The sequence below is a fragment of the Arachis stenosperma genome, chromosome 1 (assembly GCF_014773155.1).
Source record: "Arachis stenosperma cultivar V10309 chromosome 1, arast.V10309.gnm1.PFL2, whole genome shotgun sequence".
Lineage (NCBI taxonomy): Eukaryota > Viridiplantae > Streptophyta > Magnoliopsida > Fabales > Fabaceae > Arachis > Arachis stenosperma.
This window is the reverse complement of record NC_080377.1, coordinates 6,510,411-6,533,545: the sequence shown is the minus strand read 5'-3', so window position 1 is coordinate 6,533,545 and position 23,135 is coordinate 6,510,411. Positions and strand designations below refer to the sequence as shown.

The 23,135-nt window shown below is 33.9% G+C and overlaps 3 protein-coding genes and 1 long non-coding RNA gene across 10 annotated transcripts; all 4 read left to right on the top strand.

Annotated features, from left to right (window-relative positions):
- The first annotated feature begins 158 nt into the window (after window positions 1-158).
- LOC130943427 (uncharacterized) lies at window positions 159-1,704 on the top strand. Its single transcript, XM_057871301.1, has 2 exons — window positions 159-1,170; window positions 1,258-1,704. The coding sequence occupies exons 1-2, from the start codon at window positions 270-272 to the stop codon at window positions 1,584-1,586; spliced, it is 1,230 nt and encodes a 409-aa protein (XP_057727284.1). The 5' UTR covers window positions 159-269; the 3' UTR covers window positions 1,587-1,704.
- Window positions 1,705-5,254: 3,550 nt separating this feature from the next.
- LOC130961460 (uncharacterized) lies at window positions 5,255-8,407 on the top strand. 7 transcript variants are annotated; one of them, XM_057887407.1, is made up of 9 exons: window positions 5,255-5,869; window positions 6,141-6,367; window positions 6,458-6,527; window positions 6,605-6,730; window positions 6,814-6,877; window positions 6,973-7,060; window positions 7,181-7,292; window positions 7,901-7,973; window positions 8,117-8,407. In XM_057887407.1, the coding sequence occupies exons 2-8, from the start codon at window positions 6,342-6,344 to the stop codon at window positions 7,940-7,942; spliced, it is 528 nt and encodes a 175-aa protein (XP_057743390.1). In that variant the 5' UTR covers window positions 5,255-5,869; window positions 6,141-6,341; the 3' UTR covers window positions 7,943-7,973; window positions 8,117-8,407. The 7 variants fall into 7 exon arrangements, 6 of the variants coding, with proteins under 6 accessions (XP_057743390.1, XP_057743384.1, XP_057743376.1 ...); XR_009079562.1 differs by having other exon boundaries at window positions 7,181-7,973; window positions 8,117-8,238; XM_057887401.1 differs by having other exon boundaries at window positions 7,901-8,407.
- Window positions 8,408-15,680: 7,273 nt separating this feature from the next.
- On the top strand, window positions 15,681-19,454 carry LOC130974316 (zinc finger CCCH domain-containing protein 66-like). Its single transcript, XM_057899140.1, has 3 exons — window positions 15,681-17,407; window positions 18,483-18,800; window positions 18,869-19,454. Exons 1-3 carry the CDS (start codon window positions 15,681-15,683, stop codon window positions 19,452-19,454), a joined length of 2,631 nt encoding a protein of 876 aa, XP_057755123.1.
- Window positions 19,455-20,439: 985 nt separating this feature from the next.
- Window positions 20,440-22,657, top strand: LOC130962983 (uncharacterized). The gene is made up of 4 exons (XR_009079798.1): window positions 20,440-20,602; window positions 20,694-20,748; window positions 20,837-20,965; window positions 22,320-22,657. It is a non-coding gene; the product is annotated as an uncharacterized LOC130962983 (long non-coding RNA).
- Window positions 22,658-23,135: the final 478 nt, after the last annotated feature.

Sequence of the window (23,135 nt, the reverse complement as noted above, 5' to 3'; positions counted from 1 at the left end):
CACCCTTTTCTTTATGATATCATGCATTATTAGCAAAATTCAAATCTCACTTTTGACTATTCCCATTTGCAATGTCTCATTGTCTCTTCTTTATTTATTATTTATTTATTAAACTATACTATGCCTTTATTATCATTGAACTGAGAATAGAAGTTTGAGTTTCCTTAAAACAAAAGACACACCCCAAATTCACCTTTAACACAATCTTCTTTTTCTTTTTCTTCTCTTTATCTGCTTCTTTTTCATCATTCTTATATCATTCAAAAAACATGAAGATCTCATCAAACTCTTCTTATTCATCATCATCATCTTCCTCAAAATTTGACCCACCTGCAGCTATGTGCAACAACTCCAAAAATGGCACTTCAGGGTGCTTCAATGCAATCCTCCGCAGGATTCTCTGTTCTGGTGGCCTCCCAACACACCCATCAGATCAAATTAGAGACTTTGATTCAAATTCAATTCTGGGTACTACTAAAGATCAAAACTTTAATGCCAAAAAGCACCATGCTAAAGCCACCACTAGTAGTGTTAGTTCCTCTGGTACTACAACAACAACAACAGCTACTACTACTACTACCACAACTCCAGGAATAGTTGCAAGGTTGATGGGTTTGGATTCAATGGTGGACATTCCTTCGAATTCATCGCTTTTGCGAAGCAAATCGATGAATTCGGTGGATTGCTTAGGGGAGTGTAATAGAATGGATGGTTTGCATAAGAGGGTAAAATCGACATTGTCATTCAGGGAGGTGCCAACTTTCTTCTTACTTGAAAATGAAAACTTCTTTGTTCTTAGCTTTGAGAAGAAGAAGAATGATAAGTCCATTGGGAAGAAAAGGGAAATGGGTTATGGTGGTGAAGAGTTGAAGGAAAAGAAGAGAGAAAATGTGAAGAGTAGCAAAAGTGTTGCTAATGGAAAGCTTCAAGAGATTACCAACACTTGTTACTATGAGAAGAGTAGGAAGAAGAACAAGAACAAGAAGTGTTTTGATTCTGAAGCAAGGAAACTGTCACAGCCTAGGATCCTTATGGATGATGGTGTGAGGATGAAGAGGAGAAGGGGGAGGAAGAGGAGTAATTCAAAGTGTGAATTTGAATCCAAGCCTTCAGAAGATACAAGCCCAGTTTCTGTTCTTGATTTTCAGAAGAGGGAAGCTTGTGGAACAGGTTTGTTTCATTTTAATCTCTTTAGTTCAACTTTTGTGTTCTAGTATTTGATTTCTTTCTCAAATAATTGATTGTGACCTTTTGCAGCCAATTCGAATTCAAGAAGAAAATTGTCACCAGAGCTTGATGAGAATGATCAGAAAATTCTTTGGCGTTCTGATGGAAATTTGATGGCTGAAGAGGGAAAATCTACGGCAATTGAGAGCAACAAATGTGAAGAAGGATCAAAGAAAAAAGAGAAGCATGTGAAAAATTGGGATGAAATTTGCATGCTAGCTAAGGAGGATGAACTAGCATGGATGAATAATAATAAACAAGATGGTGATTTAGGAAGCATTAGTGCTGATTTTGCGTCTCATATTTTTGATCAGTTGTTAAATGAAGTGATTCATCAACTTCTAGTTGAGGATCCATGATCCACTCAAAACTTTGCAGATTCAAAAAATTGTAAAAATAAGTAATATAATTCAGCATATTATTGTATTATTATTATTATCATTATTGTTAGTAAAGTGTAAAAAGATTTAAATTCCATATCCTCTATTCTTGTTTTTATTATGTCATTATTGTTGTGTCCCTATCACATAGGCACATAGCGCACCCAAGTTTCCTTCCCTTTTTACCTTTACTTTAGCTGAATTTGGTGCTAAGATTCTTGCAAAATTATAGGAAAAGAAAGAAAAATAATGGTAACACAAATTGATAAGACATATTTCTGTTGTATATTTTTTTATAGTATAAAACATAAAATTTTTTATTTTTTATTAATTATTTTTAATACAAAAGTTCAAAGATATATATAAAAAATAAAAAAATTTTTTGTATATAATATTATTGAATCGATAGAGAGACAAGGTGAAAAAAAGCTTTTAAACCAAACACGATAAAAATGTGTTCGATATGCGGAATTTTTTATTTCATTATTGGTAAAAAATATAGAATTTTATTTGAAAATATCTATAAATGGTATTTAACAGGAATTTGGGGACCTCGTTCTGATGGAACAAGAATTCGCTTCTCTTATATTGTTTCTAGTAATTCGCCTCTTATAAAATGCTTGCATGGTCAACATGTGATAATACACTCTCCTTATACTGTATTTTTGTATTTAAAAAAAAATTTGCCTAAAACAATCCGCCTCCTGTGAATTGTTAGTAGGGCTGGAAGTGAGCCGAGCTGAGTCGAGTTAGACCAAGCTCAAACTTGCCTCGCCAAAATTGAGCTTGGCTCACGGCTCGACTCATTAACAATCGAGCCTATTTCTTAAACTCAAGCTCGACTCACCGAAAGCTCACGAGCTGGCTCAAATAATAGAAACATAAGTACAAAATCTATAATTTTATATCAATAAATTATAACTTATATATTTTAAAAAATATTTAAAAAGAACAATTTTATATATTATTTATCTATCAATAAATATAAATTTTTTATTTATGTCCTACATCAAAATTATATGTAATAAATAAATATAAAATCTTAAATAATTAAGATCATTAATATATATAATTATATATTACTATTTCATATGTATATATATAATATTAAAAGTATAGACTAAATGCATATATATATATATATATATATATATATATATATATATATATATATATATATATATATATAATCGAGCCAGCTCACGAGTTAATGAGCTGAGCTTATCTAAACTCAAGCTCAACTCATTTAATTTATGAGCTCAATTCCAAACTCAAGTTTAGCTCACCAGCTCACGAGCTTAACTTATCGAGCTATTAACGAATCGAGCTCGAGTTGACTCATGAGCTGGTTTGACTCACTTCCAATTGTTAGTCCTAAAAACTTTAATCCTTAAAATCTTGCAAAACACCACAACATATGCTTCCATTAAGACATCATCATTATCATTATTATTATATGTAATTATGGAAATTTAACGGTAATAATATACGAGTCTTAAATGAATATCATCATTTAAGAGTCTTAGCATTTGATATAAGATTGGGGACAATTTATATAATGGTGATTACTCCAACAAAGATTTAATGATTGTTATCATGTGAAAATATATCATTTTGATCATTGAATAATAAATTGTAGGGCATAATTTTATTTGAAGTAAAAGTGTTACCTTTATTTAAAGTATTACAAAATAAATAAGTTATATTTTTTAAACAAAGATCATTATAAGAAGATATTTTTGGCATATTCATGGGAGTAGTTGCCTTATATAATATCGCAAAATAGATAGTATTACAACTTACAAGTCTTACATCTTTTAAGAATAAAATTTTTTAAAAATTTATAAATGTAAGACATCTTTTATTTAATGAGCTAACTTTTAAAGTTAAATAGCCTCAAATACAATTTTAATACACATATTTCAAAATAAAATTTTTCATATCTCAAACACATTTCGGATGCAATTGTCCTATAATTATGTATATTGCAAGAAATCCTACAATAAAAATTATAAATCCAACATTAATTAATTAATCTTTAATAGTTTAATCTTTTCAGTCTACCAATCACTGCACTTAATTTTCTTTTTCGAGTATTCTCACCCTAGCTAATATAATGTTCTTGATTCGAATCAAATCCCATATGTAACCAAAAGGATGAAAGAAAGAAAAAAATGACAATTGGTACTAGAAGTTGGTGTTATTCCAATTCCAATGGCAAAAAATCAAAGGCTTGTTACTTATTAGGATAACATCAAGTTGAAAACAAGACGATGCAACAAAGAGCATTTTCCCAGTGAAAGCGTTGTTCTTTGGTCCCCACATTGTCTCTTCTCTTTGGCTTTTGCAATATCAAGTTATAACCTCGGGATCTTAATAATAAACTCACTAACTCTAGTCAACTTCAATTTCATCACACACCATCACTTAGTGGAGTTCTTTTGTTTTATTCATTTTTAAAATATATTTTTTTTAAATCTCTACTAAACAGGCCAAATGCGGCATCCACTATAAAAAAAATGCTGTTAATGGGAATAATGGCCATGTCTCCGGCCATTTCTTTAGGCTTTGTTTCACAACGGGAAAGAAAAACAATAGAGGAAGAAAACCGCATGGAATCTTAAATTTTATAAGTATTTTGGATGAAAAAAAAGGAAGGAAAATTAAAAGAAAGAAGAACCAATTTTCTTTGTTTGTTTGGGTAGATATGGGAAGGAAAGAAATGAATATATATATCAAATAACACTTTTACTCGTGTTATAAAATATTTGTGTTTGTACGTCTAATATTTTTATTAGCAGGTAGGTTAGCTAAAGTATTTGTTAGTACGGTTAAAAGTAAGGTTTTGAAAATCGATTCGAAATGGCTGGCATTGTTAAATACGGTTTGAATAGAAGCTAAAATCACTAAATTGAGAAACCAGCGTTGGACTGTCGAACCAGTTGATTGAATTGAACTGTGATCCGGCCAATTTTTGAATTGTGTCAAAAACTATTGCATTTTGGTTGCTGAACCCTATTACGCTAACTCCCTAAATTTCCTAACTATTATCCTTCTCCTTTCTAGTCTCCACAACAGGTAGAAGCAGAACGCTAAGCAGCACTCACCTAGACGACTGGACCTCGAGCTTTCAACGCAACTTCCGTTCAGCTATCGTCGCAGTCGTAATTTTTGTCCAGTCAACGTCAACTAGCACTGTTTATTACGCAGCCACTTTCCGTTGCGCAACCAGCTCTGTTTGATATTTGAAAATCGATACCAGTGCCAATGCCAATTTTTGTCGCACAACCACTTTCTGCCGGCGCCAGCTCTGTCCACACTTCCATCCCGTCGGTCACTGTCTTGCCTCTTGCTAGCCATTATCTCCGCCAGATCTGCTTTTTTTCAGGCTTCCAGTTTTTCTAGATATTAATTTTTTCTTTGTAATAATCATTGTTGAATAATTGATTAATTGTTGTTAGTTAACCTTGCTGTTGAAGCATTGATTAAAATTTTAACAGATTTCCAGCAGTTTCAATAGTGAACGCAGAAAGAGCAGCTATTTGATTTGGTTTTGCCACAAATTAGAAAACCGCTGCTAACCTAATTTTCTTTTGGCAATATTTTAATTCTCCTCTCCAAAAATACAACACTTAGCACTCAGCAGCTTCAACAAATAAAAAAAAGAAAGAAAGAAATGTTAAGAGAAGAGAGGGAGAAACAGAGAAGGAGAGGAAAGGGGGGAAGGAGCCGAGCCGGCGCTGCTGAGTTTGTTACCACCGTCGCGTTGCTATGCCGTCGGAAAGCCAGAACCGCAAGAGAAATAACTGCGAAGAGATAGGGAGACCACATAAGCTCACCGCGAAGCCAGCGTCGTCGTCGTCCTCATTGCGGGTTTGCACCGTCGCGTCTTGCCACCGCCGCCACCACTAAGCTTGCCGTCGTTGCCACTGAAGCCGAAGAGAGAGAGTGTGTTCGCGAAGAGATGGAGAGCGCACGCTCACGAAGGAGAAGAACGACGAAGAGTGAAGGAGAAGCAGAAGACGATGAACCCAGGGGAGAAGGAGGAGGTCCGTTCTCGCACCGTCCTGCTCTGCTGCCGTGGCTGCCGTCGATTGGGGTCAAGGCCATCGCCGTCGCACCCTGTTCCAGTTGCCATTAGGGTTTTTTGCTGCTGCCATTGATAGCGCCGCCGCTGGGAGGAGCCGAAAGGGGAGAGGAGGTCGCCGTCAAACACGCCGCCACCAGTTACAACCGTCGCCGAAACCGGAACAGATTCACTGGTAACTCTGCTTCTTCCTTAGTTGTTGACCTCAAGATAAATGGTTCATTAGTTGTTTCCTTGCTGAAAATATATTCCTGCATTCTATAAGAAATAATTGTCCAATTTGAATTGTCCAATTCTAAACTCATCATCAACTGAGTACAGGTTATTAGCTCCACCAGATTCTATTTTTTATTATCCCTTTTTTCTTTTTAAGTTCCTTAAAAAAGGCTCAAACTTTACATGACCCAGATGAGTTTTGATCTGCCAAAGTTGTTTTTTTTTTTCAGAGCAGAATCAGAGAGAACAGAAAGGAAGAAACATTGGAAGATTGAAATGAGTAGGCATAAGAGCAAATGAGTGGTGGGTATCCTGACATGAAGCAGAAAACTAAAGACAAACATGCTCTGTGTGCAGTGTTGTAATGTTGTTGTGTTGTGTGTTCTGAAGCTCAGAACCACATCTCAAAAAGTGGAAGGCCCAGAAGATTGATGTGTTGCATTTTCTCACATGCCAGGTCCCTTCTTCCTTCCTTCAATACTATCATTTACTGTGTTATGTTACGTGAATTAAATGTTGAAGTTGAAATTGAAAATTTGCATTTCAGGGCGTGTGGTGGAGGCTCAATTACAGAGTCAGTTCAGAAGTTCATCTGGGACCATTGCCTTTCCACTCCTGTAATTTCTCCAGTCTCGTTCATATTCGTATCATATCATGTTATTGCTTTGAAATGTGAATTTTTAGCCAAATACAGGGTGATTTTTATGCTCCTTACTTGAAGATTTTTCTCAAGAAACTTATAAGTGAAGTTGAGTTCGATCATAGCTATGTTTTGGACTACTTGTACGAGCTTTATGCTCAGTACATGACATCTTTCAAGGTTTATTACACTCACAGAACCTTTTTAGTTGGATATGATTTGTTATAGGTTTGAAAATTTCCTCTCATTATCTTTTTTGTTAGGATGATAGTTTTGGCAAAAGAGATACAAGAGTCTGCAAAAGAATTTCGCATATTTTTCCTGATGGTAACTCATAATTAAAGTCATGTTTCTCCATTGATTCTTATATGATATTATTTAATCCAGCTTATATTTGTTTGGCTACTGGTATCTATCTATAGGTTATTTTGAACTACAAAGCAAGCAACACTCAAGGGTGTTGGTGTTTACCTTACAGTATTCTCTTAATATGCTTGAAGGTGATACAGGGTAAGCTCATACTTGTGATAAAAGACCTTTGATATCAACTGCAACATTTCATGGATGATCATGGTCTGTTTATATAACTGCCATAACTTTGTAAAGTTTGGTGCTGGTTTGGTTGTGCAGGTGTTCCATATTGCCATCGAATCTGCTTCTATCCGAGTTAATACTTTCTCATCCATATTTATTTAGTGTTACTCATACCTGGCCTCCCTGTGGTAGCTTTTCTTCTTCCCAGGTTTGTCTAATTGAATTGCTTTTAGTAATTCCACATAGTTATTGGACGAAACAAGTTTATTTTTTTGCCATGGTGTCATTTGCCATTTCATCCTTGGTGGTATATTTAGGAGGTTTGTTTATTAAACTTTATTTACTTTCATCCTATTTAATAAGGCCTTAAAGTTTCTTGTCACTTCAACCAAATCCATGAAAGAATTGCTTAATGTTTTTTTTTAATCTTTTTTTTAAGAAAAACATAAAAGAAAACTCCATCTTCCAAATAAGGAAAGTGTGAAAGTTCATCCCTATCTTTAATTGAGGATTGAGTATACATATGATTGTGTATCTATTATAACTTCAGGAAGAAAGCCAAGAGACGCAAGGAATGAAAGGCACCTATTTTTTATTGGTAAAATTTAGTATTAAGAATGTAAGAAGTAGGAGAGTAAAAAAAAGTGAGGAAGCAGATGCTTCAAAGACTTAGTTGGTGTTTATCTCAGTACTTACTTTTCTATTTGACTACTATTTGGTAGTCAGTGAGATTTTTTCAAGACAGTATGTTAGTACCACTTTCTTATCGATTCACTTGTTTGAAAATTCATTAAGTAACCAAAAGGCTTGCCACAGGAATCCATGATAGATCATAACATGGCATTACGGAAAAAGTGAAGATTTATGTTGGTGCAAATATATTAAATTAGTGAGATATGCTCTTTTTTAACTTTGTTCATGCAGATTTGGACATTCAAGATTCTTAATATATTCTTCTCTTGCCCATGGCATAAGGGATCTCATAGGGTTCTCTCTCCTTTTTTTGTTTTATTTTAATATTTGTTTTTACAGGGGGCTAAGAAAAGAATGTCAAATGATACACGGAAGGGGAGGAAAAGAGATCCTCATAACTTATTTTTTGTGCCATGGCATCTTCTCCTCTTTATGCTAGCCAATGAAATTTAAATGTGTAGAGCTTACTTTTTGTTCCTTATTAATGAACAGTGAAATTGCTCATTTTAAATGCATTGTCCTCTTAGTCTTATAGTGTGTGATATGATCTCCTCTTGTACATTCAGGAAGAATTTTATGAACTTATATTGCGGCTATTTCATAGGGCTCGTTGATGCATTAAAGTGTGCTACTGACATGAATATTTTCATGATAGAGATAATTATGTTTTTTGAGTGTCACTTTTGTTTCAGTCAGTTGAATGTTAACTCATTATATAATCAATTAGCTTCCTGAAGCTTTATTTATAAACAAAAACCCACTCAAATTTGTGGCGGTTTTAAAACTGCTGCAGATTTTTTTAAATCCAATGGCCAAAATAGCGGCGGTTTTGCAACTGCCGCAAAATCAATTATTTAATTTGCAGCAGTTGTGCCAGCGGTTTTTCAAAACTGCCGCAAAATCAAATCTCCACCCCTTAATAGGCGACGCTTGTGGACCCGCTGGAATTTCGTTTCGCAGCGGTTAAAAATCGCTGCAAATTCCTAAAAAAATCGCCACTATTCAGCGTGTCTCTTGTACTGATACTACACAATATTGAAAAGCTTCAGTTGAGAAAGAGATGAAAATAAATAGTATGGTTACAATATTGGGAGAGATAATTAAATTTATTATAATTGCATGTGACTATCATATTAATTAACATATTATTTATTGGTTTGAATATCTAGTGTCTTCATTAGTATGCTAATTGAATGGTTATTGAATATAATTTTAAATACTTATAAAATTAATTATTAATTAATAAAAATAATATATTAACACATTAGTATGATTACAATAATTAAATTTATTATAATTGCATGTGACTATCATATTAATTAACACATTATTTATTGGTTTGACTATCTAGTATCTTATTAGTATGTTAATTAAATGGTTATTGAATATGATTTTAAGTACTTATAAAATTAATTATTAATTAATAAAAATAATATATTACATTTGAATAATGAGTTTGAATGCTATAAGTATAATTATTAAATTAAATAAAATTTTACGAAAATAAAGAAATGAGTTAGTTTATGGAGTCATTAGTTTATTATAATATAGTAAGAAAATAGAGTTTGATAAATATACCATATTTTAAAGGATAATTAACCAAGCTAAAAAATTAAAAAAATATAGATATACTTTGTTCTTTTCTAATTTTGATTAGTAAAAATAATATATTTTGTATTATCAAATTGTCAAAAAATATTATTAGATATAATTGATAAATTTATTATGACTAATTTGTCACCTGCTTCGTGTTGGATTTATAGAGCCACAAATTAATAAGTATTTTAATCTTTATAAAATAATTATTTAATTATTATTCTAATTTGATCACATAAATTATAATTATATTTTTAATTTAAATGAGACTTTGTTAGCACCAAAAAAGATCTCGATAATATTAAATTGCCGATGTAGAGGCTACAAAAAAGAATTTAGATACGAGATAGAATTTAGATCCTCTAAATTTTAGATTTTTATTTTAAAAGATAAAGTAAGATTTCTTATTATTGAATATTTTTTTATATTTTTTTATTTCTACTTATAAAATAAAGAGGTCTGCTACACATACAAGTTTTTTTTATTTACAAGCTATATAAGTTGGTCCAAGTCCAAGAAAAAAACACGCGCACCAAACACGCGCACCACTCCTTCAAAACGCAAACCGCGAAGAGTAGAAGAAATCAAGAAAAAGATACAAATCTCCATAAAAAATCACCAGAAAAAACGAAAAAACATTATTCAAGGTACTATTTTACTGTTCTTCTAAAAAACGCAACCGTCAAGATTCGCACTCTTCCTCTTCTTCCTCAATCAAAACGCAAACCGCGAAGAGTAGAAGAAATCAAGAAGAAAAGATACAAATCTCCATAAAAAATCACCAGAAAAAACGAAAAAACATTATTCAAGGTACTATTTTACTGTTCTTCTAAGTTTTTTTCTAGATTGTCTCTGCCATGTGCCTCATCCTTAACCAGCAAAACATTAAAAGATTTTAAGAAGAAATATACTGTCTCCCCCATATTTTAGGTGTATTAGTTAAATCCTTTGGGTGTATTTCTGTAATATTTTAGGTGTATTTCTGTAACCGTTTGGGTGTATTTCTGTAATCTTTTCTGTAATCGTTTAGGATATTTCTGTAATCGTTTGGAGGTATTTCTGTAATCGTTTGGGTGTATTTCTGAAGTTTCATTATTTTCAAAACAATTTCAAAGTTTGATTTCAGAAACCATAAAAATCGAAAAAAAATAAAGCAAGAAGGAGATCCAACAAATTTGGCAAGAAATTCGAAAAAAGAAACGAAATCTTTTGAAAAAATGGAAGTTATATATTTGCGTGTTGATTGATTTGAATTGATTTAAAAGTCTGTTATAGAGGCACGTAACATAAACTACGAGTTTAGTGGGTTTCATTTTCTTCAAACTTGTAAAATTTGTAAGCGTAAAACACTTGTATATAAAGATTAATCTTAAAAGATAAATGATGATAAATTATACTTTACCCTCTAAAATAAAATTCAAAATTTAAAAAATTCAAATCTTAGGAGATAATATCTCCTGTTATAAAAAGGGATATGAACCTGCTATAAGAGGGGCAAGCTCCCCTCAAGGTATTAGCTACTATGTCTTAAAGAATTTTTTTAGTGGATGAATTATTTTGTTGTTCTTGATCATTTTATTAAATTTGTAATTAAATTTTTATATATTTTTTAATTAAAATTTTATATTATTTTTAATTTTATAATTAATTTTTTTTATAAAAATATTAAAATTAACATAATATTACTTCTAAAAAATATATAATAAAAAATTTAATTAAATTCTTAATTATGATTACTTTTAATTTACAAAAATATATTTTATTAACTCTAATATTTGTTATACTCATAAGAATTTAATTACAAAATTAAAAACAGCAATATAAAAATTTAATTAAAAAATTATAAAATTTAATTATAAATTTAATAAAATTATAAATACTAACAAAATAATTAAATTTATTTTAATCTAATTTCACAGTATTTTTTTATTTATTTGTCTATATCATTCAAAAACAAAAGGTCAATTTCAATCAATAATTAATGATTGGACCACGGCTAAGCAAATTCATTTAATCTTTTTTATTTTTTATTTTTTTATCTATTTTTATTTTTTGTCCAATCAACATCATAATTTCACTCATCATCACTAGTCATCTAGTGCTATTCTCGGCTGTCCACCTTTAATCCAAAATTTTATTCCCTAAATCTTAAATTATAAATTTTAAATTTATTTTATTTTATTTTATTTTTAAATTATTGTTTCCATTTGAATTTTGGATGTTTTTAATTTAAAATATTTTTTCATGTTCATTTCTTTTTAATTATTGATTCATTTTAAAATTATTTAGTTGAATTAATATCGACATGCTAGATGTTTTCTTTTAACATATTATATTGTATGAGTAAAATTTTAATCTATATTTTAATTGAGATAATTTTTTTTAAATACAATAGGAATATTTTATTCAATAAAAAATAAATACAATGTTCAAAAGTTAGGGTAAGAGAAGTAAAAAAAAGATACTCAAATATTCACGACAAGTGAAATTGTAAAAAAGAAATGCAAAAGCAAATAGAAAAAGAAATTTTAGGGCATTATGAATAAGACAAAATAGATAATTTCTAGTTTAAGTTAAACGATGTTGTTAGCACATTTTTAAAGACTCCTGGACATGCTCGAATATTCACCGACACCTTCCCTTCTATATATTCTAAGCTATAATCAAAATCAGTTGAGATCTATGAGAGCTTTTTTCCATGAAACCTATTTTGTAACACTAAATCCCTCCACTACTTGAAAAACAAGGAACATCTAGGGTCTGAAATGAGATTAGCCAAAGGACTCTTCTTCTACACTAGATTAACATCTCCACAAAAAAAAAAAAAAGACAGTACCTGAGTGATTCTGGTGTTAAGTTACAGATTAGACAAGTTGTCATAGTGGATGAAAATTGCTCGTGGATGAGAAGCAGAACAAGAAGTTTACTATGGAGGATTTTTCATACAAAGAACAAAATCTTGTGAAGAATTTTCAACTTTCATAAATGGCTCCAAACTGGCTTTGTTGCATGAAGTTCAGACAGAATTCAATGGAAGTATGATAAAATTGGTAAGCAATCTTGTACTTTGGTGCAACATCATATATTTTTGCTCTGTTCATCACCCATTGAATTGTGTCTTCACCTTTTTATGGGATTATCAAGAGGATTCACTGAGCAATTTCCTGAGAAAAAAATTAGATTTGAGATTAGTGCTTGATTCCACTATTTATTTGATAAAAACAGGTCTTTCACCTATAACAGAAGGTAACTATCTAATAGCAGTGCCGCAGATGGTGGAACAGTGAAGGGGTAAGAAGGAGGGAGCTATGGTTCACTGAAAATTCGGATATTATCAGAACTTACTTTTTAACTAATGTCTTTTTCTACAACTCGCCTCCCTTCAAGAATATTTTGTCAACCCCAATAAGGTAAGTTTCTTCTTTCTACTGTAAGGATATAATTAAATCTAAAGTATTTACCTTTAAGTATTCTAAAAAAAGAATTAGATTGAGTCATGATTTTCTAACACTATTTATCTAAAAAAGTAAGATTTTAAGTCTTGGGATATTTGAAACAAAGCTCGCTTTTTTTTAGGTTTAGTCACCTTATCCCAACTAATCCACACCATTTGCTTTTCAAAACCTTATTACCCCATCAGAACTGGGTTAGAATATTATAAATTTTCTTTAGTAAGCTATCTGAAAGTTTAAAACATGACAAGGTGTATATTGGTATGGCTTCACCAACTGTTCGTAGTACTTTTTTTTATTAGATAATAAGCACGTTTTTCATCTTTGTGCCCTTTTGAGAACCTTATCTTTGATTGAGTTGAATGTGGTTTTCTTAGAGCAATTGTAAGAAAAAGTAGACATAAATATTTATCCTGGGTGCCTATGTGAGAAATATTCAACTAGACTATTAGAAAGGTTTTAATCGGCACTTGAGTGTTATTATACTAAAAAATAAGTCTGGTTTATTAAGATTAACCTTTTACCTACTGAAACTCTCATAAGATTCCAATAATTTTAGAAGAGACACAACTATTTTTCGAGACTTTATCGAATAGAATGGAATCATCAACGAACAGCAAGTAATTTATGGTTGGACATCTTCTATTTATTTAAATTTTTTAAATGAGACTGTTTTGCTTTGATTTGTGTAGCAAGAAAGAAAATTCTTCTGCACATAATAAAAAAAGAAAAGGGGGATAGAGGCCAAGGTCACCTTAACTGATGTCTCTATTTTGTTTAGAAAAACCATAGAATTGACCTTTCACAACAACAAAGTAAAAAAACGGTTATCATCAATTCACGAATAAAGTCTATGAATCTCGATTCAAATTCTAACTTCTCCATAATAAATAAAAAAAATATCACTCCACCATGTCAGGTTGTAGTCATATCGAGCTTAAGTGTCATTTTGTATTTCAAGTCTTGCTTTTTTTGTTTAAGGTGGTGCATACATTTGTGTGCTATAAGAATGTTATCAGAAATAAGTCTATCTTTCAAGAATGCACTCTGAGTAGGACTAATTACCTTATTCATATGCTTTTGAAATTTGTAGACCGGCATCTTCGAAATAATTTTGTAGACAATAGAAGACAAATTGATAGGCCTTATCTAAATCATATGACTCACATCTGAGACTTTTGACACTAGACAGATATTAGTGTGATTAAAAATTTTTAAAATTTTATTTCCAACAAATTTTTTTTTTTAAATTTGAAACATGTCTTCTTCCACTATATTCCAATAGAATTAAAAAAATTTCATTGTTATGCCATTTTTTCTTAATATATGCCGACAGTGAATACTAAAAGTATTTTTTTTTACCTTTTCTATAGAAATACATAATTAAAATAAATGATTTTTAATATTACTCCATTACTACTTATGTAATCCCTGTAATCCCAAAGAATTATATAGAAATAAAAGAAGACCAAAATATAATTTTTTTTATAAAAGTTGCAATTGAATAATATTAGAATCCATTTATTTCAATCATATAAATTATTCGTTTATTTCAATCATGTAAATATAATTTTTTAATGTTTATCTTGTAATTGAAGCAACACTAACTAACTTTTTATATTTCTTTTGTTAAAAATATTTACTTCTTAGTTTTTTCCAAAAAAAAAAATATGACGACAACGACAACAACGACAACGACAATAACAAGAATACAATGATGATATAGAATACTATGATAATTTAAATGTCGTCATTTAAATGAGATATGATTTTGTGAATTTTATTATAATTTTATTTAAAAATATTATTTATTTATTAAAATTAATTATTATATATTTATATATGTATTTAAATTCTTTTTAATATATATTTTATATTTTAATATATATTTTATATTAATAACTAATTTTAATATATATATGTAGTATGATAAAAAAAATTTTAAAGTCACATTTATTTAATAGATAAATAACATAAATGATTCATAAAATTATATAATATCACATAAAAATATTACTTATATAATAAAATTAATTATTAAAATTAATTATTTTTTTATGTATAAATATATATAATTTAATTTATTTTATATATATTTTATATTTTAATATATATTTTATATTAGCAAGTATTTTAGTGTATATTTAATATAGTTGAATATTATATGTTATACATTATAAAAACTAAAAGTACTCAAAAGTCAATATAGGGTAGCTCTCTTTGGTTATTATCTACACGCGTTAATACGACTTTAGGTTAAAAATTGTTTGGTTTATCTCCTAAGTCCTAACCCCTATGTTAAAACATGAAAAATAAAAACAAGAGTATATCTGACCAGTGCCAAATGTTATTTATTTATTTATTTATTTTTAAAAAATTCCAGCTTTTTTATGTTGGGACCATGCATGGGAGAGCACATTGTTACTATGCAGGAAATAACCAAAATCGTACTGTGAAACAACAGTATGCTCTATCTTTTTCACTGTCAAACATAACAACATAACTAGGAACAGGTTGGTTTTGCAACAGTTCTTCGGTGTATGTTTATTTTTAGAATTTTCTCGTTAGAACGTTGAAACATTTATCATGAAAATTACAAAACAAATACTCGTTGGCTTGTTGCAAATCATCGTCGTGAGTTGCCAAATTACATTTCACAATTCACAAAACGGCTACAAACATCTCTCTTTCTTAATTGGTTTTTTTTTGTTGTACTGGATCAGAATCTAATAACAAAGTCTCATACGCTTTAAAATTCAGAAAATCCTGTCCCTTTCTTTCATGTCACATTGAAGCAAGCCTGTTCTATCAGCTCTGATTTTCTTACAGATTCTGTCAAGAAAATCAGACACACAATGGAATCCAAGATAAATAATAAGACTTGTCAAGAAGGGTTGCACCACAGAATCTCTGCATTGCTTGAATTTTCAGCCTCAGATGATGTAACAGCGTTCAAGGAAGCTATTGAGAAAGAGGGCCATAACGTTGGTGAGATTGGATTATGGTATGGTAGGAGAATTGGAACAAAGGAAGTTGGATATGAAGAGAGAACCCCTCTTATGATTGCTGCAACGTTTGGCAGCAAGAATGTCTTGTCTTACATTCTCAAAACAGGCAAAGCTGATGTCAACAAATCTTGCGGCTCGGATTCAGCCACGGCGCTCCACTGCGCCGTGGACGGAGCCTCCCCAGCCTCCGCCCAAATTATTAAGTTGTTGCTTGATTCTTCAGCGAATCCTAACGCCGTGGATGCCAGAGGCAACCGGTGCTATGACTTGGCTGTCTCCATGCCCTCCATCTACAACACAAGAAAGAAGGCCGTACAATCGGTTCTAGAAGGGGCGAACAATGTATATAAGAAGGAGGCAACATCGATTGGAATATCATCAAGCTTGAACGAGAGAGGCAAGGTAGCTGCTGGTACGGCAGAGTTTCCGGTGTCTCCTCGGTATAAAGAGTTTCCGGTGGACCACTCGCTACCGGACATAAAGAACGGTATATATAGCACGGACGAGTTTAGAATGTATACCTTCAAAGTGAAACCATGTTCGAGGGCGTATTCACACGATTGGACAGAGTGTCCTTTCGCGCATCCTGGCGAGAATGCCAAGAGGCGCGACCCGAGGAAATACCAGTACAGCTGCGTTCCCTGTCCGGAGTTCCGGAAAGGGAGCTGCAGCAAAGGAGATTCATGCGAATACGCGCATGGAATCTTCGAGTGCTGGCTTCACCCAGCTCAATACAGAACAAGGCTGTGCAAGGACGAGATGGCATGTACTAGAAGAGTGTGTTTCTTCGCGCACAAGCCAGAAGAATTACGTCCTCTGTATGCTTGTTCTGGCTCTGCATTGCCTTCTCCCACGTCTTATTCGCCAAGTGGCGCTAATTCATTGGACCTTTGTTCATCCTTATCGTCACCAGATGGTGGTGGATCTGGATCTTCACCGGTATGGCAAACTCCTCAAGCTAAGCTTCCCAAAAGCAGGCTAAACCTAGCCCTCAGCGCTAGAGATGTTAATCTTGACATCCAGTCGATCGGCCTTGAAAGCCGGCGACTGATGCAAAAGCTTATGATGGAAGAGATGGTTTCATCAGCATTATCTCCCAATTCTTCCACCTGGAGAAACTCGTTGCCTACGAGTCCATCTTTCGGTTCTCCGGTTCCCTCTCCGACTAATATTTGGGGAAGTCCTTCCAACTATTCTCCTTCACCTTCAAAAGTCATTGGATCGCCGGCGGCATACGGCCTGGATCTTTCCGGTGGTGGCGTCTCTTTGCGGAGTCCGAGCGAGATTCCTTCTCCTTCGAAAAACTCCATAGGCATGGAATCGTCGCCGTCTACCTTGTTTGGTTGGGGTTCCCCTGATGGAAAATTAGATTGGTCCATTCGCAGAGATGAGTTGAACAAAATGCACAAGTCAAATTCATTCGCCTTTCGAAGCACTGCTAATCTTGTTACGACTCCGGAGCTGGCGGAGGATGCTATTGATGAACTAGATGTGTCTTGGGTTAGTTCTCTTGTGAAGGATTCTTCGAGCAACAACTACTCCACCATGTTAACACATGAACAGTTTAATGTCATGTAATTCTTGCTCGGAGCATACATATATGCTACCATATAAATATGTAACACTCAAATAAAACAAAATTTATTCGCTCAACGTATTTCATATGTTTTTATTAGGACATTACTATGTTTAGGTGATCCTTTGGACAATAATATTTTGAATTTGTATGCATTTTGAAAGGCTTATTTAGAGGGGGGAAAACGTTTTTTTTTTAAGTATTGTTATATCGAAATTGTATATGTTGATCACTCTAGAACATTTAATAGTTAAGTTTAATAAATATAATGATCACTCGAATATTTTCACGATTGTTTTTAATAATAATATCGATCAAATAATTATATTTGTGTTAAATTAAATCAAAGCAAATTAAATCTAATAATCGTAAAATTTAAAAAAATCAGTTCGCAATTAATAAATCTAAATCTTTAATATTGTCATTATTCACATTAAATAAACGGTTAATTTCTAAAACTCTATTCTTCTCTACGTGATCAATAATCATACTTTGTTCTATCTTTTTATTTTGCATTTACTTTTCAGGATCTCTAATATTTGATTGGGAGCTGACGTGTACCCCTAAAAGCTCGTCAACTATTCATTCACTATAACCAACCAAATATCTCGGAACTCTTGGCAAATCTCAGATAAAACTTGATCACAATTACGCACAAGTCAAATATCATCTTCAACCCGTTACTCACAACGGCACTCACCACGAATATCGGAACAAACACAAGAGGGATAACCCCCCACTCGTCTATAAAAACAAGTCGAGCAACTCATATACACAGGTCACAAAATTCACTCCAGTTTATTACTATTATCTCTTATAACTCACATACTTACTTGAGTGTCGGAATTTTTTTTGCAGGTGCTCCCGCCGCCGTGTTTCAGAGTGTCGAGGTTCATTTGCAACGCTGCTCCCGGATGACATATAGCTCGGCTTAAGAACCGAGCAACTGTTCAAAAATTTCCGTACCTCGGCTCACCCAGAACGGAACATTTGGCGCCCACCGTGAAGTCCGAGAGCTAATCTAACCCCCGCTATTTCTTCTATATTACACGTTGTGTTTTTCTTTTACGCAGGATTTCTCAACATTTCAACATGGCCGATAACGGAGTTCACCAACTCACTCAGGCCGAACTCATGGCCCAGATGGCTGAGCTACAAGCAGAAGTCAGAAGACTTGGTGAAGTGTCCACCCAAAACAGCGCCAGTAAACATGAGGAGAATGATTCGAAAGGCCCAGTCAAAGGCAATGCAGACCTACTAAGCATCAACCCGCCAAAGGAGAAGCTAACCTTAGACAACCCGTTCTCCGAAGAAATCACCAATTACCAGATGCCAAAGAATTTCACACTACCTTCCTCGCTCGAGCCATATAAGGGGATTGGTGACCCCGGGCTCATATTAAGAAATTTCAATCCATGATGTTTTTTAACGGCCCTAACAATGAGCCTTTTCTTTGCAGGGATTTCCCTACTTTCCTTGATGGAGCTGCATTACTTTGGTTTTCAAAATTACCTCCAGGTTCAATCTCTTCATTTGAAGAGCTGGCGAAGTCCATCATCGACTACTTCGCGGCAGCACAAATATATGTACACGGATCAGATTACTTTGGCACCATCCGCCAAAGTCCACAAGAAAGCTTGAAAGACTACATGACCAGATTTGCAGAGGCAACCATGGAGATACCAGATTTGGACCCTGCTGTCCACCTACATGCCCTTAAGGCCGGTCTCCGACCCCGAAAGTTCAGAGAGACAATCGCGGTTACTAAGCCGAAGACGTTAGAAGAATTCCGAGAAAGGGCGGCCAGACAGATGGAGATTGAAGAGCTCCTTGAAGCCGAAAGAATAGAAAGAAAACAACCTAGGAGAGAGGAAGACATAATGACAAGGTCGGTGAATAACAAAGACTCCAGAAAGCCCTTCAAGCTCACCCCAAAATTTGACAATTACACCAGATTCAACACAAAGAGGGAGAAGATAATTAAAGAAATACTCAACGCTAAAATCATAAAACCTCCAGCAAGAGTAGAAAGCTATCAAGACTAGCGATTTGTTGACAAAAGCAAACACTGTGCCTTCCATCAGAAGTACGAACATACAACTGACGAGTGCGTGATAGCTAAAGATCTGTTAGAGAGATTGGCTCGGTAAGGCCTCCTAGATAAATACATCGAAGGAAGAAAACACAAAGAAAGCAGCAGGGACCGAGAAGAACGCCATCAAACTCTGGGAAACAAGGAAGACAATAAATGGTCAAACAACACTCCACCAAAAGGCATTATAAACTGCATATCCAAAGGATTCGCCCGGGGAGGCGAAACAACCTCGGCGCGAAAATGAAGCTACCGCGCAATACTGGCAATCGAAGGAACAGCACCACAAAGCAACAAATATGCGCCCGATCTAAAAATCACTTTCAGTCAGGTAGATATATGCTCGGCCGCTCCGAACTTAGACGATCCAGTGGTAATCTCTATCCAAACAGGCGAGCTATCGGTAAGAAAAGTCCTTTTGGACCCAGGTAGTAGTACATATGTCATTTTTTACTCTACTTTTCTAAAAATGAAATTATCTGAAAAACTCATGCAACCTTCATCTGGAGAAAGGACTCATTATCACGAACCATTGATATACAATATCTGATAATTGATTGCCCCAGTCCTTACAATATTATTCTCGAAAGACCTGCCCTAAACATGTTCAAGGTAGTAGTATCCACTTTTCATCTATGTGTTGAATTTCAGGCACAGGACAGCAATGTAGCTACTGTAAACCCCGGTTAAATTAGTAAATAATTAGTCAATAAATTAATTTTTTTAATAAGAAAGATTAGAAATATGAATATTATATTAAATTAGGATAGAGCTCATCGAAACGAGAATTTTGACACCAATTTCGAAGAAAACGGTCCAAAATTGGACCAAACAGGCCGAACCGGTTGAACCGGACCCGAATCGGGCTGTCGGTCCAACCGGACCAGCCCTATTAAATGAACCCAGCTTTGTCTTCTTCCTCATTATTGCAGCAACGAAGCCTTCAGCTTCCAGGGAGAAGAGAAACGATTTATTTCCCGTAACCCTTACGCCACTTTTCAAAATCCCGTAACTCCTCCGTTCGAGCTCCGATCGCCGCACCGTTTGCGGCCACGCGTTCACCGCGTCGAGCTCTACGTTTCTACCGGAACAATTTCATTGGTAACTTGTTTAATCACTCTCAGCTTCATCTTCCCCCAATTTTCGAATTTTAAGTGGGAATATTGAATTTCTTTGATTTCTGATGTTTTAGGATCCAATTAGCTCGAGAGAAACGTTCACTCTTGCTTATGTGAAGCTTGGGTAAGGTGAGGATACGATAATTCTATTTTATTTTCATTGAATTTGAGCTTTGAGTATTAAATTATATATATATGTGTTATGAATGTGTATTAGGTTGTGAATAAATAATTGGAGCTTGAAATTGTGAATACTGGAACTTGGAGGAAGCGGATTAGTTGAGTTTTGAGGGGCTGTCTTGGTTTTGAATAAATAGCTTTGGTCGTTACGTGGAAATCGGCTAAGGTATGGTTTATGTTTCTTGCATTTAATATATAATGTTCTGTGAAAACTTAGGCTAGACGGCCATAGGATAAGTTGGAATGCAGGTGTATGTTTAAAGTTTAGTATTTTGTTGATGAACATGGTTGTTTTAGTGCTAATGATTTGGTGAATTATTGATTTGAGATATTTTGTGTTAGAAGCCTAGGATTAGTGAACTATGATCCTTAGTTGAATTTCGGTTGTTGGATTTGAATATTGTATGAATATAATTGTTAATCTGAAGTAGATTCATTGTGGTGACTGTTATGATGATGAGGAAGGGTATGTTGAATTGAAAAGAAAGCAGGTTTGGACCCGAAAAGGGTGGCAAAGTCCGAGTTTTAGAGAAGATGCTGCCGAAATTTCATAAAAATTAGAGATTTTGTTTATATGATTATCTAAAAAGATTTAGATTCAAAGGGTATATGGTTTGATTTAGAGTTATTAAGAAAATGAGCATGTTTTAAGTTTGATTCATTTAGAAAAGAATGAATTATGTTTTGAATTGGAACTATTGATGGACGGAATGGGAGGTGTGATAATGAAGGATAAGGATCGAATATGATTGACGTATAATGATGAATGAGATGCGATTGAGAATGATGTGGATGTTGATGAATTATAATTGATTTATTTATATGGCTTATGAATTTGAATAATCTGAGATACGAGATTCCCTGGATTAAGTGCCGTGGCTTGCCACCACGTATACCAGGTTGAAAACTCGATACTCTGTTGACCCTACGACGTAAGTGTGTGACCGGGCACTATATAAATTCCCGGGAATGTTACCCCCATTGAGTATTATTGATTATTTGAGAAAAACTATGCATAGACTCTTGGGGATGCACGTCGGGGGACAGTCTAAGTACAATTTAGACTTGTCGGGTTGGCTGGATAACCGACAGATGAGCCTCATCAGCCATAGGACAGGCATACATCATATGCATATTACTTGAATTACTTGCTTGTGTATTAACTGGGTGTGCCTAAATGTACTTGCCATGTTGAATGTATATTTGTTATTTGCAGTACTTGTAACCTTCTTGTGCTTGCCTTTGTTTGTTTACTTGTCTGTGAAAATGCATGATGGAGTTGGAGGTAAGGAGGAATGGCAGAATGGGATTTAGATTTAAGGTTAAGTTAAGTTAGGTTTAAATATCCTTAGTAAACCACCTTTTATGGCTTCTATTTAATACTTTAAGCTCTATAATCTGAGTGTCGGCGTTCTAGGATTGCCTCTGGCATTCCCAGGACCTTATATATTATGTGTGCGGCACCTTTACCATACTGAGAACCTCCGGTTCTCATTCCATACTATGTTGTTATTTTTCAGATGCAGGTCGAAAGGCATCTCGTTAGGCGTCTGGACTCTTGAGGCGGAGTGGTTACTGGGATATTTTGTTATGTTATGATGTATATATATGTACTTAGCTTTCTCTCCGCATGACTTATTCTTTTGATCCTCTTAGAGGTTTATGGAGAGACAGGATTGTGTATATGTACTTTTGGGTTTTGGGTATGTATGTATATATGTGTAAATATTCTCCGGCCAGTCTTGACTTCGCAGGCTGAGTTAGGAGCTTGGTATTTTGTATCTTTGGCACTCTATTCCCACTTCTGTTATCTTGTGTTTAATAGTTATGGTTTTCTTAGCACGCAGGTTAACTCGTTCATTGAGCGTTGCGCTTTTATTTCGCGATTTTTGTTTCCTCTATTCTTCAAGGCTCCTAGCATATTATAATTCTTCTGCTATTATATGTACTTATTTTACTTAGAGGTCGTAATACCACACCACCTCTGTTTTACGACTTAAGCGTAAAACTTAGTGTGGTAGGGCGTTACAGCTACACTCCATTCAGACCGCCAACAAGCTCGGCAATGCTACAATGCAAGTCTAAAGAGGTCGGTTGCAAAACAGGAATTTCAACAAGAGGTCAAAGCAATTCACGGCACAAACGAGGTACTGCCCCTAGCAGAGCTGGACCCTAGAGGGGACACTCAAGAAAGACCTCAACCTGCAAACGAGCTCCAGAAAGTTCCACTGACGTCAAAACCAGAGCAAGTCACATACATCGGCCAAGCACTCCAAGGACAAGAAAGATCAGAACTCATAAAAGTGTTACAAGCCAACGCCGACCTGTCCGCCTGG